Genomic DNA, 17433 nt, shown 5'->3' with positions numbered 1-17433 from the left:
TTATCCTTGGTTTACACAAATCAGGCTGATCTTATCAATTTGGAATTCAGTAGTAAGACATAAGTTTCAGTTACTGCATTTTTAAAAAGGTATATAGCTATTGTGCACACACACACACCCCAAACCAACCCTCCTCTCTGAATTTCTGCTACTGAAGCACCAGTGCAGCCATTTTCTTGGTCCGGAAAAAGGAGAGCTTATACGGGATCCTGTGGGCATCCCTAACAGAGAGGCATCCCCATTTTGCAGGAAATATGGAGTTGGGTGGGCACTGACAGCAACATTAGTCAAGGCCTAAGTCAGGCATAGGCAGACTTTGCCCTCCAGATGTTTTGGGACTACAACTCCTATCATCCCTGACCACTGGTCTTGTTAGCTAGGGATGATGGGAGTTGTAGTCCCAAAACATCTGGAGGGCCGAGTTTGCCTATGCCTGGCCTAACTTCAGCGCAAAAGGAGAGCAACAAAGAAAAAAGACGCAGTCCCTCATGAACCAAAGCTGGAAACCCATTGCTATAGGCTCTGGAATATGTTGATTAATTTTGGAGCAGGGAGGGTGTACAATATTGGATGGGGGGGGGTTCCTTTGGTGAGAAGACTGAGGTCTTCAATATTCGAGTCATTTCAAGACCTATGGCACTATGAGGCACTGCTGTTGGGCTGTTGTTTTGACTGTACATGTAAAAAGCGCCTTTCACTGTCATCTTTTTGCTTCCCTCTTGCACTGCAGCAGCTACTGTAGTTCCAGCTCTTGTGATAAGTCCTGGTGTTTTTATCAATGACAGATTCCTCACAAACACCACTTCATGGAGTCAAGAAGAGGGCAGACCATATTGGCTATGAGTCCTGGAAGACCTGCTCCCCTGCCTTGCGAGCTTTTTTCCACCTGGCCTAAAAGCTGAGGCTGCTGAACACAATCTTGGGCTGGGAGGTTTGATGCTGTTGCTGTTGCTGCTTTAAGGTTTTGTGTCTCTTATTTTGGATCTTATGATTTATCTGGAAATTGTTTATTTCGTTGTATACTTTTTGGTGCTTTTTGTTTGTGGCGACTTTTGTTATGTTTGGAGATGTGTAGCTTTTACTATGTTGTAAGCTGCCTTAGTGAGACGTGGGTGGCACTGTGGGTTAAACCACAGAGCCTAGGGCTTGCTGATCAGAAGGTCAGCGGTTCGAATCCCCACAATGGGGTGAGCTCCCATTGCTCAGTCCCAGCTCCTGCCCACCTAGCAGTTCAAAAGCACATCAAAGTGCAAGTAGATAAATAGGTACCGCTCCAGCGGGAAGGTAAACGGCGTTTCCGTGTGCTGCTCTGGTTCGCCAGAAGCGGCTTTGTCATGCTGGCCACATGACCCGGAAGCTGTATGCCGGCTTCCTCGGCCATTAACGCAAGATGAGCACCGCAACTCCAGAGTCAGACACGACTGGACCTAATGGTCAGGGGTCCCTTTACCTTTACCTTTAAGCTGCCTTAAGCTACTACGTTGTAGCTTTGGAAAGGTGGCATACAAATAAAATGATTACCACCACAATGCAGTTCAGAAGCCTGCCTGTCATATAACTTAGCAGTTAGGAAAATCCAGCACCATTTGTGTGAGAACCCAGGCTGGTCTAGCCAAATTACCTGCAAGCAGCTTTAACAATGTATTGCATATTGCCCTCGGGCAACGTATTTTCCATTTCCTTTGTTTTCAGCAATGCCCAACAAATATAATGTCAAGAAGTTCCAAAACTAAGGAACACCTCAGGCATTTTTAATATTCAGTTGGAGACTGTACAATGAAGAACTTCAAAGGCCTCTATTGCAATATTTTTTTCCTGATGATTCCTTCTAGGTGCCCATGTTATTCACCAGCTTCTGTACATCAGGCTGGTTCCACTGTATCATATTATTTCCACATAATGTGTTCAATATTTTCAGACACTTGGGAGGATTCTCACCAGCAGCTGCTACCAATAGGGAAGCGACCTGCTTCAACTCAGCCACTGCTAATAACGTAACAAAAGCCTGCTGGATCAGGCCAATGGCCCATCTTGTCCATCATCCTGTTCTCACAGTGACCAACCAGATACCTGTGGGGAAATTAGCAAACAGGACCTGAGCACACAAGCACTCTCCTCCTCTGTGGTTTCCAGCAAGCAATACTGCCTTCTCTAATGGAGGCAGAGCATATATATCATGGCTAGTAGCCATTGTCTTCTCTCCTCCATGAATTTGTCCAGTCCTTTTTTTAAGGCATCCCAGTCGTTAGCCATCACTGCTTCCTGTGGGAGCAAGTTCTATAGTTTAACTGCTGTATGACAAAGTACTGTACATTTGTTTATCTGTCCTGAATCTTCCACCATTCAGCTTAACTCTCGCACTCCACTTGCAACACTCAGTGGGATATGTCACCAGTTCTGGTACAGAATTTAAAAAAGGTTACCAATGATTGTAAAACTACAAACTTACTACTGCTATCAAAAACACGTGATTTGTGGAACCATTTATTTATGATTCAGCCAGCCTTTAATTTTTGCGCACTTGGAATAACTGTTTTAGCAGTGAGCAATTCATATAACCACATATGCTATGCAAACGGAGGATTCAATTCAGTCAGTCCTTTAGGACCATCCATATTTTAATTCAAAGAGCACCATAAATAAGTAGTGATAAATGCAATTCAGCAAACCGGTGCTAGAGACCCTTCAACAGCAATCAGTGTTTTCACTTGATACCTCTTGATCCAAACCACAGAAGAAGAAAACCAGCCCCTCTTTGAAGTAGAAGAGTAAATATTACCATTTGATAACACTTGTGCCTGACAGTGCAAATTGAATGGCATTGTGTCACATTCACGTAACCCACTGGCCCTCCAACATCCACAGGGTTACCATGGAAGAGAGAGACGCTTACAATTCTTTTAACACTTCATCAGCTCAAAAGCCTCTGACAGAGCTTTCGGGACTGTTAACTTTTTTATGCAATATATGTGGTAATCTTGCCGCACTACTTTCAAAGAGTGGCTTGTCTGCGGTAGGATTTTGCCAGATTTCACCTCAAAACATCTTGATATCCAATCCAAATAAAGAACTCAGCGTTAAAAGGGTGACATAAATCATGCAAAGCCATTCTGACGATATGGCCAAGCTGCAGAAACCCTTTTCCACTGTGTTTAATTTCTAAGAAGAGAGGTACCAGGACTCATTCCCCACTTAAAATCATGACCTTGGATCTGGAATGTATGCCTCACAGCCACTGTAGAGGAGGCCTGGCAGTGGCTATCCAGTGGAGAGAGGAAGGTCCTCTTTATATACTGAATGGCATTTTCTGCCTTAGGCCACATTCGTACCACACATTTAAAGCACTATTAGAGCTCCTAACTTTCCCCCAAAGAATCCTGGAACTGTAGTTTGTTAAAAGTGCAGAAAAGCCAAGGTTTGGCTTTAAATGTAATCTACACCCAGGCTCATGGTTAAGCTTTCTCCAAACCAACCACAAGTTGTAACCAAAGAGACCAGGTTTGGATGACACATGATGCATAAGCAAAAACAGACAAAACTAGGTTTTATTTCACCCAGGTTAAAAACCCAGTTTGACACACACACACACACACCCATGCACATTTATGTTTAGGGAAGTTTTTAATCTGTGATATTTTAATGCATTTAATATTTGTTGGAAGCTGCCCAGAGTGGCTGGGGAGACCCAGCCAGATGGGCGGGGTACAAATAATAAATTATTATTATTATTATTATTATTATTATTATTATTATTATTATTATTATTATTTACACACAGACACAGGCTGGGAACCTCAATGGAGCCCCTCTGGAGGCTTCACCCAGGGCAAAAAAAAACCAGCTAGCCCAACTCTCCTCCCCCATAGCTACGGTACTGGCAAAAAGCAGCACACATGCTCATGCTAAACCATGGTTTAGCTTAAGATTGCAAGCCAGGTCAGTGAAGTATTAACTATAGCTCAGCAACCTTTAAAGCCAAGGAATTTCCATGGTCATAACCATTCAGGGAGAACCACAGATGTGGCAATGTGGAAGCACTGTAGGAAAGAAATTAGAACAGAAACGTAACTTGTGAACAAACCCAAGTGTGTCATGGAAGCTGTCACTCCTAGATGGCACCATCATTTGTGGGACTTCTTCAGATAAAGACTATGCAGTATAGAGTTACACCCTTCAAGCAAGTTATAAATGCAGATTTGTTCACAACAGACTATGATATTCTGTGATGCCCTCAGCATAAGATATTACAGGTTACGCCATAAACCATGGATGTTGGTTAGTTTCACACTTTCTGTACACTTCTATTCCTCTTCCACAACCCAGATCACCAATCATACTTTTTGCAGAAGTTCCTGCCACTATATTGCAGAGCTGACAATGGAAGGCAAGGCTTTCTTCTGGCACATTTTCCTTCCTACACACATGAAATAGCATGTGAGCCACTTTGATCATCCAGTGGCACTTTAATGTGCATGCCTCTCAGTAGAACTACAGAGACCTGCCAGCGGTCTGCTGTGCAATTGCAATGGAAATAGTGGGGAGAGGTGATGTCATATAGTAGAAGCAAAATGATGGAGGAGGAAGGAGCTATGGAGACAATCTTTGATTTAGATGAGGGAGGGGATGGGAGTACCAAGTAAACGCAGGGTAATTTAAAAGGCAAAAACTCAAGAAAATGCCAGACTGAGCAAATGCTGCTATGAGTAGTGAGCACAGTAGCCTTTTTAACTGCCAGATGCAGGTAGTAAAATGAAGCCAGAGGACACCTCACAGATGTGTAAAATACAAAAAATAATAATGTGAGAATAAGGCATTTTAATTCAACTGCATGAACATGGAGTGTGTGCACAGACTACATTATATCCTTTCAATGCATGATTTTATCCAGCAATTTCAAAACCTCAAAAATGGTATCAAATTAAATGGCTTTTTGACACTTATTTCACATTTAATTTATGAAGTGTTCCACACTCTCTATTGTTCTTACGCAATTATACCATGAAGACAGAAGATTGGAATTCCCATCTGTGATCTAATAGGTGGCAAACTAAGGCTCGGTTCTAATGCAGATGGTAAACCTGTGTTTAGACTGTACCATTACGACTGGAGGGGTGAGCTTACAGAAATGGCTATTCATACAATAGAACGTTCATACGATAAAACACTGTACTACATTTAGAAAACTAGCATGTCAGGCAGAAGGCCATGTAAGAACCCTTCTTTCATTCGGAATGGAAGAACTCTTTTTTTTAACGAGATGAGCATTCAATAATGGGAGGAGCCCCCACCACCAGTCTCAATGGAAATGTCTATGTTTATTCCCCTTAGCTCACCCATGGTGAATGTCTGCCCCACACACCAAAGAACCCAAAACATCTGTTTGAAATGGCAATTTTAAGTGCAACTCTTGGTGTTTCATTTGCATCTCAGAATCCATTGCAGAGTCTGGGGCCAGTGTTCCCCATGATGCAGGGCCATCCCAAAACATTTTGCTGCCTGAGCAAAGGGCAAGGTAGTACCCTCTGCATTCCACAGACAAATGCCAAACCGACAGGTACCTGAATCTTGCCTGAACACATGCAATATGAGCATTATCCTCCACTGCCCTTGAGGGCAGCAAGCTAACTTAGAGGGTGCAGAGCAGATCATGTGGCACACACAGCTCTCTGCCTGCTCCTCCCCCCTCAGCAGCTGTCATCTAAGAATACTGTCTCACATTGCCTAATGGTAGGGCCAGTGCTGATGTGGTGGCTTTAGTGTGCAGCAGCTGTGGCTGGAAGGCAGTAGCAGCCAGAACTGGTGGGACAGAACTGTGGGAATGCCCTCCAGACTAGCCATGGCTACTAGCCACAATGGCTTTGTTCTCTACTGTCAGAAGCCGTGTGCCTCCAAATACCATTTGCTGAGAATCACAGGTGGACAGAGTGCTGTTGCATTCATATACTGCCTGCAGGCTTCCCATACGCATCTAGTTGGCCATTGTGATGCTGGACTACACAGACCATCTGATTCCACAGACGCTCCTGATATTCTCATGTTCTTCCTCCAACGTTCCTACAAGGTACCTGAATGATGCTGGGCAAGGTGGCAGCAAAGTCAGGGATGCAGAGGTGCACTTGTGGCACCAATCCAGTGCTTCTGCTGGTGAGTCTGCAGAGCCTTGATCTGTCCAGGTAAGCTGCCATGACCCCTGGCACCACCACAGCAGCTACAGGCTGGGAGTCAGCATAAAGAATTTATGAGAATTTGAGTTGACCACTGCGAGCTCAGACCAGTTCCTTATCCACTGGACATCACTGAAGTTACTATCCATGTTTGTTCAGCAGTTCAGCCCCACTGAGTTCTATGGGACTTATCCCCCAAGTCAGGCTGCAATCAGAGGCAAACTAACCTAATTCATGGAGGATCAGCCTATCAATGAAACCTCAGAAGGAGAGCGTTGTGCTTGAGGGTTTCCCACAGGCACCTATCTGGTTGGCCCCTGGAGAACAGAATGCTGGACTAGATGGGCCATTGGCTATTCTTATGTAACCTGGGAGTAGGCACCATTAACCAAGGTTTCCTCCAAGGAAACTGCACACACCTAGAAGATTGTAGCCTGAGGCTCTCCTCTCAACACTGAGGATGGAAAGAGCAACCTTGCATGTCTATACTTTACATCATTTTATTTTTCATTGCCAGATCTCCTTGGAGAAGGCCACCCATTTCCCTCCAGAGGATTGCCCATCGCATCACAAGATGTGCACCCATGAGAGATCGCCAGGGTTTACCCTTACATGTGGCTTGACACATTTTTGTGCAATCACAACAAAAAGAAAATGTGAAATACTTTTTTTTTTTTGCAGCTGCGCATATGAGATTTAATAAAGAGATGGGTATTTTCTTTAAAAGGAAATGGACAAGAAGAGAAAGAAAATAGAAGTTTGAACCGAACACTGGTTGCTTTCAAACCTTGGGAACCATATTAATGGTATATTGCAGGACTAATTATTTGACTAGTCAGAGGCATTTATTGACTCAGACCGAACTCTCCTTAAGCCGCGTATGCAGGCACGCCGTCATTACAAACCAGTAACACAAACAGAAGATTACACCATTGGTGCTTCCTCTCACTTTGTGCTGAGCATGTCAAAAACGTCTTTTGTCTGAAGATGAGGGGGGGGGCTCAGCTACAGAGCTGCGCTGTATGCGGGAAGGGATACCCGGCCACAGGTTAAGAGAGATCACCTCTTTCTCCAAAATAATGGGGGGGGTGGAGTTTGATCCCCTTATTCTTTTCAAGACCCCCTCTGCTTTCCTTGCTCCCTCACTTTCCTTTCCCCAAATGTCCTGTCTCCTTGCTCTGAGATTTATTCCTTCCTGCCTTCCTTTGTTAATTCACGCTTTCTCCACTCGTGTTCGTGTGTGTGTGTGTGTGTGTGTGTGTGTGTGAGTGAGAGAGAGAGAGAGAGAGAGAGAGAGAGAGAGAGAGAGAGAGAGACTCAAGCCCTGCTGGCCATCGGGCCACCGACTCACTCAATCGCTCACCTTGCTGCCGAAGGGCCCCGGCAGGAGCAGCTTGAGCGCTTGCCTCTTCAGCTCCACCAAGCGGGCGTTGCAGTTCTCGCACCAGACGCCGCGGTCGGAGCCCGGGGAGGAGCCTCCTCCGCTGCCGGAGCCCGGAGACCCCGTGCCGAAGCCCGGCGAGCCCCCGAGCGACCCGGGAGAGCTGTTGCCGATCCCCGGGGAAGCGGGGCCCGGCGACCCGGTGAAGGAGCCCGGCGACGACGTGCCCGATCCCGGGGAAGGGGTGCCGGACGAGCCCAGGATGGAGCCGGCTCCTTCCGGGGCTGGGCGACTGCCGGCCCGGGATTCCTCGTAAGCTTTCCGGTACCAGCTTTCGGGCGAGAAGGGAGCCGCGGGTTTGGTCGGGGAGCAGGGGTCGTTCACCTGAGTGGAGAAGGAGGGACGGGGAAGGGAGGCAGATCAGTGGGGGGGGCGTGGAAGGAGGGGCAGCAAAGTTGCATTGCTAGGAACCAAGTGGTTCGTGGAGATGTTGCATGTAACAATAACCCCAAGTCAGCTAAAACACCCCTCCACGCATAGGAGCCAACTCTGGGGGCCGAGGTCCCTTTCCGCGCCCCCTCAAAAAAATATTTGAGCCCCCAAGGTGATGGACATTGCCATTCAAATGATGTGCATGCCCCACATCATGTGATCAATTATGCAGGGCGGGGCTCACCTGCCCCCCTCCATATTTTATTCAAGTTGGCACCTTTGACCTCCAGGCACACCCGCCCCATCTCTGATCTCCAAGAAGCGGGGTTAAAAAAAAAAAAGTCACCACCTGAGATCGATTTTCCCTGCAGAATTGGTGAATTGGTGGGTGTGTGCGCGCACGTTTTTCCAATCCAAGCCCCCTCCAAGGAGCGCTCTCTCTCTCCCTCCCTGGCGATCCCGCCGCGCGCCCCTCTCGTACGTGTGGAAAAGCCCCTCGGAAGTCAAGTTACTGTATTATATATACAGCGGGGGAGAGGAGAGATCCACCGAGCACATTTCGCCCCGCAGAAACGCCTGTCTAGGCGGAACCCCAGGCTGCAAAAGTTAAAGGAGTGCGGAGTCCTAGGGCTGCTGCTGCCCAAGCGCTCGGCATCTGCAGCCGCGGAGGAAGTGAGAGAGTCTCTCTTTCGCGTCCAAGGGGCGGAACTGGTTAAGGCACCCCCGGCTGCCCCTTGGCTTTGGGCACCCTGCCGCTTCTTCAGAAGGCGACCGGCTTCTTGGGGGCGAGGGGGGGGGAGAATCCGTGTCTGCTCGTAGCCCTTTTGTGTGAAAGCCCAGCGCTGTCGGATTTTTTTTTTTTTGCAAGCATCCCTCCTCCTCCTTCCCCTTTACTTAAGGGCAACTTACCCCATATTTCCTGTTTCGGGTGCTGACCGCGATCCTCTCCTTATTCCCAGCCACGGAATTCATGGTGAGGGTGATGATCTCGGCGCCCGCGGCAGGATTTCCTGCAAATTTGTATCCAAGGGGCTTTTTTTCCCCCCAAATCCGGCAAGGTTCACGCACCAGCTGGAAGCAGCTCCGCACTTGAAGTCGATTTCCCCCTCCCTCTGCCTTTCCCAAGAAAATACCACCAATAAAAATAAATCCCCGATCCCAGGGAAAAAAACGCTGCCGGAGCCCCAAGAGAGGGTGAGATTGTATCTTTCCCCCCCTTCAGATCATGTTTGCCCTCATTGTCTTCTCTCTCTCGTTTATTCCCACTCTGTGCGTTTGTGTGTGTGCAGAAATCCAAGGGATCGGCGTTCCCCAGTCTGAGCAGACAGCGCCAGTTTCCCTGCACAACTAAAAAGGAACAATCGCATCCAAGGTAGATTTTTAGCAAAAGGAGAGAGAGAGAGGGAGAGAAGCGGAGGACTGGCTGGGTGTTGCTGGAGAGGCAGCGTTTTCTCCCCGTTGCTACTTGGTGGTGGTGTGTGGCAACTTGTTTCCTTCGCCAAGGTTCGCCACGGAGTTAAAAGAAATCCTCCAAAAACCTCAGGATCCTGGCTCGGGGAGGAGCCTCCGCGAGGCTTGCAGCCAATATCTTTCTCCCCATTTTGGCCAAGCAGTTTCTTGCAAGGGGAAAAGCTCAGCACTCCTGGAGCTGCTGCTGCTGCTGCTTCTGCAGAAGAGACACTGGCAACAGCCACCTCTGAAAGCTGCAAAAACGCTGCCGGGGCTGAACTACAGGCGGCTGGCTGTTGACTGACTGTGGAGGGTCCATTTTCGTTGCAGTATTTCTTGACTGACATTTGTGATTTTTTTCTCTCTCTCTCTCAAATCCCTCCCTCCTAAGAGAAAGGGGAGGAATGGGCTTGCCTGCACCATAGTAGCTGGTTGTTCATGGTTGGCATTCAAAGGCACTAGTCAGTTTGGGTTTTGCAAGTGTTCTGATGGGTGCTGGAGAGAAGGAGTAGGAAGCAATGCCTGACACCCCACCCAGCCTACCTTCCTCCATACAGGACCTCAGTGCCTATATGCATAGACAAAAGGATCTCTGGATACCAAGTGGTTAAGAATAGCAAACATAAGATCTCAACACCAGGGTTTTGCTTTTGTTTTTTTAAACACTTCTGCTTCAGGAAGGATTGTGCGCACAGGTTATCCCAAAGTGTAAAAGACAACCATTAATATTTCTACAAGGTTTATCCCCAAACAGCTGGCAGGACATAGATACCAGTAAGCTGCTAAACTTAGGACAAGATCCATCCGTATGAAGATGCGCAGAGGGGCTTGTTTCAAGCTCCTCATCCGTGACACCTGTCATGGGTGTAGCTAGAATTTATTTGGGGGGGGGCAAGAACCTAGTTATCTGCAATGCAATTGGTCAGTTAGTTAAGTATTTTTATTGATTTTATTGATTTAAGGGGGAGAGCTGCACACCCCCCCCCCCCGAGCTATGCCCATGGCACCTGTATCCCAAATCTGCATTGCCTACCAGGAGATTTTAAAATGTTAGAAATCAATATATTTTGCAAAATCATTGGTGTGTTGGTGGGGAAGAATCAGTGACTGCAGCATCGAGCATTTCTGCCTTCTCAACCCTAGGTAGCCTTTTGTAGACCTGGACTGAAACCCACACCCCAGTGAGGTGAATGGCAAAACAATCTACACAACAGAGAGTGAGATATTGTGTATGTGTGCATGTGCGTGCATGCATACAGTTATATTTATATACCTCTGTGTGGTTTCCTGCATCAACACAGAGGCTGAGATTCTCAAGAAACTGAAGTCCTGTACCACACCAAATTTGTATGCCATACTAATAGCCCTGGCTATAATGGGATCTTGGCTTCCAGCCCAACCTCTCTCATGTCAGTGCTATGTAATGCATGGTGCATTTATTTCCTCTACATAATCAAAGCCTTCGGGCCTGTCTGCACATTGCAGTTACCACATGGAAACGATTTAAAATCACTCTATCTGGCACCTGTTATCATTTTAATACTTAGCGTTTATACCACTTCAGTGTTCAAAACACTTCAAACTCATTAGCTTAGCAATTGTTGCAGCAACCCTTTAGGACAGGCCAACATTATTATCCCCGCCTTGAGAATGCGGGGTTGAAGCTGAGAGAGAGTGGCTGGCTACCCAGTAAGTTTCCCAGCAGAGTTTAACTCTGAACTGATAAGTTCCTGATTCACTGCTCCGTCTCTTAGCCACTGTCCCATTTGGGGGGGGGGGGTTTAGTCATTTGTGTGGAATGCTCCATCACATGGGCCGGTTTTCTCCATGCTAGTTAAAAAAGAACTTTTCTTTTTTGTGCTTTTGAACTGGTGCAGAAATGATCCTTGCTGCTACACAATGAGCCAGTTCACACACATATGGCTCCCCACAGGGTGGCAGATACCACACTGAGCTTTCCGCAGAGACTTCAACGTGATGTACAAAAAAGTCCCCGGTGTTAATTCCAACATATGTAACGTTTTGGTTGCCTGATCCCAAAGAGAATATCCTAGAGCTGGGCAAAGTATGCAAAAGGGACAACTGCATGATGAAGAGGTTGGAGCGGCTTCCTTGCAAAGAGAGGCTTTTACAAAGAGACAGCGTAGTGTAATGGTTAGAGTGTCAAGACTAAAACTTGGGAGAACCAGGGTTCAAATCCCTGCTCCTTGAGTGACCTTGAGCCAGTCACTGCCTCTCGGCCTAACCTACCTCACAAGGTTGTTGTGGGGATTTTAATTACAGAAGAGGAGAACCATGTATGCTACCTTGAGCTCCTTGCAGGAAAAGGTGTGATATATATGCAATAAAATAAAAATAATAATGGTTGATGTGGTCGCATAACACTGAATTAACTTATGACACTCATTACTAGAAGGTATTTTTTAAAAAAAAAATGTGAGATAAGAATATAGAGCACATGCCTTATCAATAGCATCCTTGTTCAGTGGCAGCATATTGTCTTGTCTTCTGGAGACAAATAAATGATTAGATGGTCGTAATCCCCACACCATCCTTGTGAGCTTCCCTGAGACCTCTGGTTGGCCTGCTTGGAACAGGATGCTGGACTAAGTGTGGTCGCTGGTTCCAGTTACAGGTAGGTAGCTGTGTTGGTCTGCCATAGTCAAAAAAAAAATATTCCTTCCAATAGACCAACTAAGTTTGTTCTTGGTATGAGCTTTTGTGTGCATGCACACTTCTTCAGGCAATTCTTACAGCACATAGTATCACAACACAGGTGCAGATGATGGCGTTTCTTGAACAGGAGTAGAAAGCAGGAGTGTTTCATGGTCGCTTCTGGCAGCCAACACACTGGAGTACTAACTGCACCAGTCGACAGTGCAGATGGCGCTGGTCGATTGTGCCAGGATCCAGAAAGGACCAGTGTAAAGCCGACTCGCAGCACACATATATTCATTGCATACCAACAGGAGGAAGCTGGCTTGATGAGTTGCATATGTACATGGCTGTTGCTTGCTCATTGGAAAACCATGGATGTTGCACAACAGCCATGTGAAATTATCCTCTGATCTTGTGTATATACCTGGTTGTGATAAAGGTACAGTTGGCTGACAGTTCTTTGACCCTGTCTAGATCAGAGGGCCCGGCATTAAAAACATTACCTATTTAAAATAGGCAGATATTTAGCATTTGTGTAGGTATGCTGCATGGAGGCTACATAGAACTTCCATGGTCAGAAGCAGGGATCCAATCGCTGGGGAGCAACAGCAGAAGACCTATCTTCTTGGTTTCCCAGAGGCACCTGGTTGATCACGACATTCAGGAAGCTGCAATAGATGGACCTTTTGTCTGATCTATCTACCATACTTCTTTTCAGGTTCCTTTGTTTAGTTTCCAAGTGTATTTTGATCTGCAAATGCTGTATTTTCCCTCTTGCAAAGAGGACCATTGGAATATTAAGGCATGAAAGATAAAGCACTATTAATGCTGTGTCGTCTGGCTTGTGTTCCAGCATGGCCACTGTGAGCGTTTGCTTCGTAGGCCACAGAATATAACTTTTCAATTTGCTAGAATCAGCACTTCTCATGGTGGGCAGGCAGGTTTGCTTTGTTCTTCATCAGCCCTTTAATTAACACACTGTTAGATGTCCCTGCCGAACTGCATCTGCTGCGTTGGGGATCATCAGATTGTGTGTAACGGTATGCCTACCATGGGAGATTGCAGGCATATGAGGATCAAAGCGGGCTGGGGCTGGGGGCAGCAAACTGGCCAGCTTGCTTGTAAATTCCAATTTGCAGGCTACCGCCTTGTCACACACCAGGAAGCACAGGAACGGCAACATCTTGGTGGCTGTTACCCTCGAAAGTTTGCCGACAAGGAACAGTAAGTATGCATGACACCAATTCAAACGTGGTCAATGAGGCAATGTTTTACAGCTGACTGGCGGAGCAGGAAGCGCAAAAGACTATTTAAATATCAGGTGGTTTCCACCATTGGGGGGGGGAGGGAAGTGCTTCAGGGAAATGGCAGCAGCTACAAAAAAGAAGAGAGAAAGACTGCTATTCAAATATATGTATTAATAGCCACCTACACCTATTAGATATCACCAGGAATCATAGAGGGAGGTTACAGGACATGGTGTGCAAGAGTTTGTCTGACTGGGGGGATCATCTGCAGCTTACCAGGGGAGGCCTCAAGGCAGTGCAGTCAACTCCAGGGGTTCCATGTACTCTGCTAGTGCCTTCATTTAGGGCAAGCCAGTCCCATATCATAATACGGCAGCTGCTAAATTATCATCATCATCATTTTATTTATACCCTGCCCATCTGGGCGGCTTACAACATATCTTAAAACATCAGTCCTTAAAAGCTTCCCTAAACAGGGCTGCCTTCAGATATCTTCTAGATGTTTATTGACATCTGAAGGGAGTGCGTTCCACAGGGTGAGCACCACCACCGAGAAGGCCCTCTGTCTGGTTCCCTGTAACTTTGCTTCTCGCAGTGAGGGAACAACAAAAGACCCTTGGAGGAGGACCTCAGTGTCCGGGCTGAGCGATGGGGGTGGAGACACTCCTTCAGGTATACTGGGCCGAGGCCATTTAGGGCTTTAAAGGTCAGCACCAACACTTTGAATTGTGCTTGGAAACGTACCAAGAACCAGTGAAGATCCTTTAGGACTGGTGTTATGTGGACCCGGCGGCCACTCCCAGTCACCAGTCTAGCTGCTGCATTCTGGATTAGTTGTAGTTTCCAAGTCACCTTCAAAGGTAGCCTCAAGTAGAGCGTGTTGCAGTAGTCCAAGCGGGAGATAACTAGAGCATGCATCATTCTGGAGAGGCAGTCTGTGGGCAGGTAGGGTCTCAGCCTATGTACCAGATTGAGCTGGTAGACAGCTGCCCTGGACACAGAATTTTTAAATTATTATTAAATTTTTATTAAATTTCAGTTTTAACATTATCACAAACAACATATATCCATATCATTCATATTACATTCCCTCCCTTCTCCCCGGGCTTCCCCCAACTCCCGCTTCTGGTTCCCCCCCCCCCCTTATTCAACTGCTATATATGATAATTTTAATATACTATTTTCTTATTAACAATGTATCATGCTACTAACATTGTCAATGTTTATTTAAATCCTGCCATCAATTCATTGGCCTTCTTCTGTTTCTGCAGACAGTATATAAATTGCTCCCATTCTCTTTCAAAGTCACTGTTGTCCTTCTCCCGTAGTCTGTCAATTTTGCCATTTCTGCATAATTCATCAGTTTTTCTTGCCATTGTTCTTTTGTTACTATTTCTCCAGTCTTCCAATTTTGTGCTATTAACATTCTCGCCGCAGTTGTAGCATACATAAATAAAGTCCTCTTCTCCTTTGGAATATCTTGCCCTAGAATGCCTAGCAAAAATGCTTCTGGTTTTTTTACAAACACATTTTCTTCAGTTCATTATATACCATTTCCCAATATTCCCTCACCTTTTTACAATCCCACCACATATGATAAAAAGAGCCTTCTACCTCACATCTCCAGCATTCTTTCTTTTCATTTTTGTACTTTTTGGCCAACTTCACCGGTGTAATATACAATCTGTACACCATTTTCATATGGTTCTCTCTTAATAATATGCAATCAGTAAACTTCAAATTCACTTTCCCCAATTTTATCCAGTCATCCAGTTGCATATTATGTCCAATGTCCTGTGGACACAGAATTTACCTGCGTCTCCATGGACAGCTGTGAGTCCAAAAAATGTCTCCCAGGCTGCCCACTTGGTCCTTCAGGGGCACAGTTACCCCATTCAGGACCAGGGAGTCCCACCTGCCCACAGTACTTCTGTCATGTCAGGATTCAACCTCAATCTGCTGGCCGCCATCCATCCTCCAACCCCCTCCAGACACTCACACCGGACCTTCACGACCTTCACTGGTTCTGATTTAAAAGAGAGGTAGAGCTGGGTATCATCCGCATGATGAACACCCCAGCCCAAACCCCTTGATGATCTCTCCCAGTGGCTTCATGTAGATGTTTAAAAGCATGGAAGAGAGGACGGAGCCCTGAGGCACCCCACAAGTGAGAGCCCCGGGGTCCAAACACTCATCTCCCAACACCACTTTCTGGACGTGTCCCAGGAGGGAGGAGCAGAACCAGTGCATGTCAGTGCCCCCATCACTGCCTCTGGGTGGTATCTTCTCCTCATTACAGTTGTAACCTTGTCACACAGCTCATTGGATAGAGTGCTGTTGAGGCAGCACCAGCCACAAAATGAAAACAGTCCACCTGATGATACGTCGTAACACATTTTGTCAACAATGCACAGAAGGCGCGACCTGGAGCTGTTTTAGGAGGCCGTTTCGTGATAAATTTAAGGTGCAGAGTAGCCCTACTAGTGGTGGAAGCGGTAGCAGTGGCTCAGACATTCTAATCTGGGGATAATTAAGCTATGGCTTTCTGCCAGTAAGAATGTGCAAACACAGTTATTTAATAAGCATTTATCTCACTGTTCCTATAAAAATCAGTTTCAAGGCAGTTTAATGTAAGGAACAATGAATAATTCATAAAATGAAAGCGAGTGCAGAGAATCATTAAAGCAATGACCAAGACTCTTGTCATTAAGGATCGGAATTCAACACCTTGTTTCATTATTTAGGTTTGTTGAATTCCGAGTGCAGCAACTGGAGGGCAGGAAGCACCCTATGGCTGACTGTTTTCAGAGGGGCTGCCTTGTTCGTCCATACTCCCCATAAAACAAGAATTGTGCAAATAAGGGATCTGTGCAGAAACCCCCAAATTATTTGCACGGGTATACAACTATATGGTCCCCCCACTCAGAACTAACTTACCGATTTACCCAGTTAGGTGGGTCTTTCTTATTTTCTCATGATCTCCCTGAGATAACGTCACGTACACTCACAACAGTGCTGCTTCTCCGGTTTGCCCTTGAACACTGCACTGTGGCATGTGTGAATGCAGCGAGCAGGTGGACGGGGCTAAGCAAACGGGCTTTCTCCACTCAGTCACTGAGCAGTTGCTACATTCACATGCTGCCTGGGGCCCTGACATCACACCATAGGAAAGCGTCTGAGAAGGAGATTTGCACTGGAATGGGAAAGCGTGGCACTTGGTGCGTACATGCCAATATCATGCAATAAGTGATTATTGTCTCCATCTGAAGGTGGTTAAAATGCCAAGCTCCCGTCTGTTCTCTAGGCTGGCTCAGAGCTAATCCCAGAGGAACTGCAGAAGCATATGGACACTGTTAGCACCTTATCCAAATTCTTTGGCTCCCCTTCCAAAGGTATTTCTGAATTAACTACCTTGCTAGTGACATGGCATTGTTATCGGCCACGTGGTGCCATTTGCCTGGTGAGTGAATCTAAAAAGTGGCGTGGCAAATCTTAAATAATAATAATAATAATAATAATGTCCTTTATCAAATTGGGATGGCTTTTTTTTTTAACTCCATGGAGAGATTTTGTGGGATATGAGCGCCCTCTACTGGTAACGGTATGCAGTACATCTAGAAATATGGCAATTTGTTATTGATACATGATTTCCCAAATATAGAAAGGATACAGCAGGAGACAGGCATGTAAAATGCTGCACTCTAAGCAACATTTTAAAAGAGAGATCAGCAATCTTACCACTAGGTAATGATTGAATTGATCTACTGGCTTTGGAAATTAGTCTTGTTATAAATAGTGTAGACACACTAAGGCAACTTACAATAGTGGTCCAATTAATGCAGTTGTCAATGGTCTGCTAATGTGTGTGTCTAATAAATTTTTTTATTAAAAGGAATTATTTAATTAAAATAACTGCATTAACATTTTAGCAATGCGTCAGACCTCGCACCAGTTCTTAGTGAAAGACAGATGAAGTTCTTCATTCAAATGAACAACTAAAACGATTAACTTTGTTCGTGTATATTCAAGTTGGTATAGCAAGGACAGGTTGCTTTGAGAAATGCAGACCGTCTTACCTTATAGCTGTTAGGTCCAGTCGTGT

General features: G+C 45.9%; 1 protein-coding gene across 1 annotated transcript in view; it reads right to left on the bottom strand.

The window, feature by feature from the left end:
* Positions 1-9273, bottom strand: part of KIF26B (kinesin family member 26B) — a 271683-nt gene extending 262410 nt beyond the window's left edge. Inside the window, exons 1-2 of the mRNA XM_033144389.1 lie at positions 8887-9273; positions 7528-7929 (exon numbers count right to left, since the gene is read on the bottom strand). Coding sequence (XP_033000280.1) covers positions 7528-7929; positions 8887-8949 — 465 coding nt within the window. The 5' untranslated portion in view covers positions 8950-9273. The remainder of the gene's footprint in view (positions 1-7527; positions 7930-8886) is intronic.
* Positions 9274-17433: the final 8160 nt, after the last annotated feature.

The sequence above is a fragment of the Lacerta agilis genome, chromosome 3 (genome assembly GCF_009819535.1).
Source record: "Lacerta agilis isolate rLacAgi1 chromosome 3, rLacAgi1.pri, whole genome shotgun sequence".
In the NCBI taxonomy this organism is placed as follows: domain Eukaryota; kingdom Metazoa; phylum Chordata; class Lepidosauria; order Squamata; family Lacertidae; genus Lacerta; species Lacerta agilis.
Note: the sequence above shows the minus strand (reverse complement) of the source record. Positions and strands in the feature narration are given on the sequence as shown.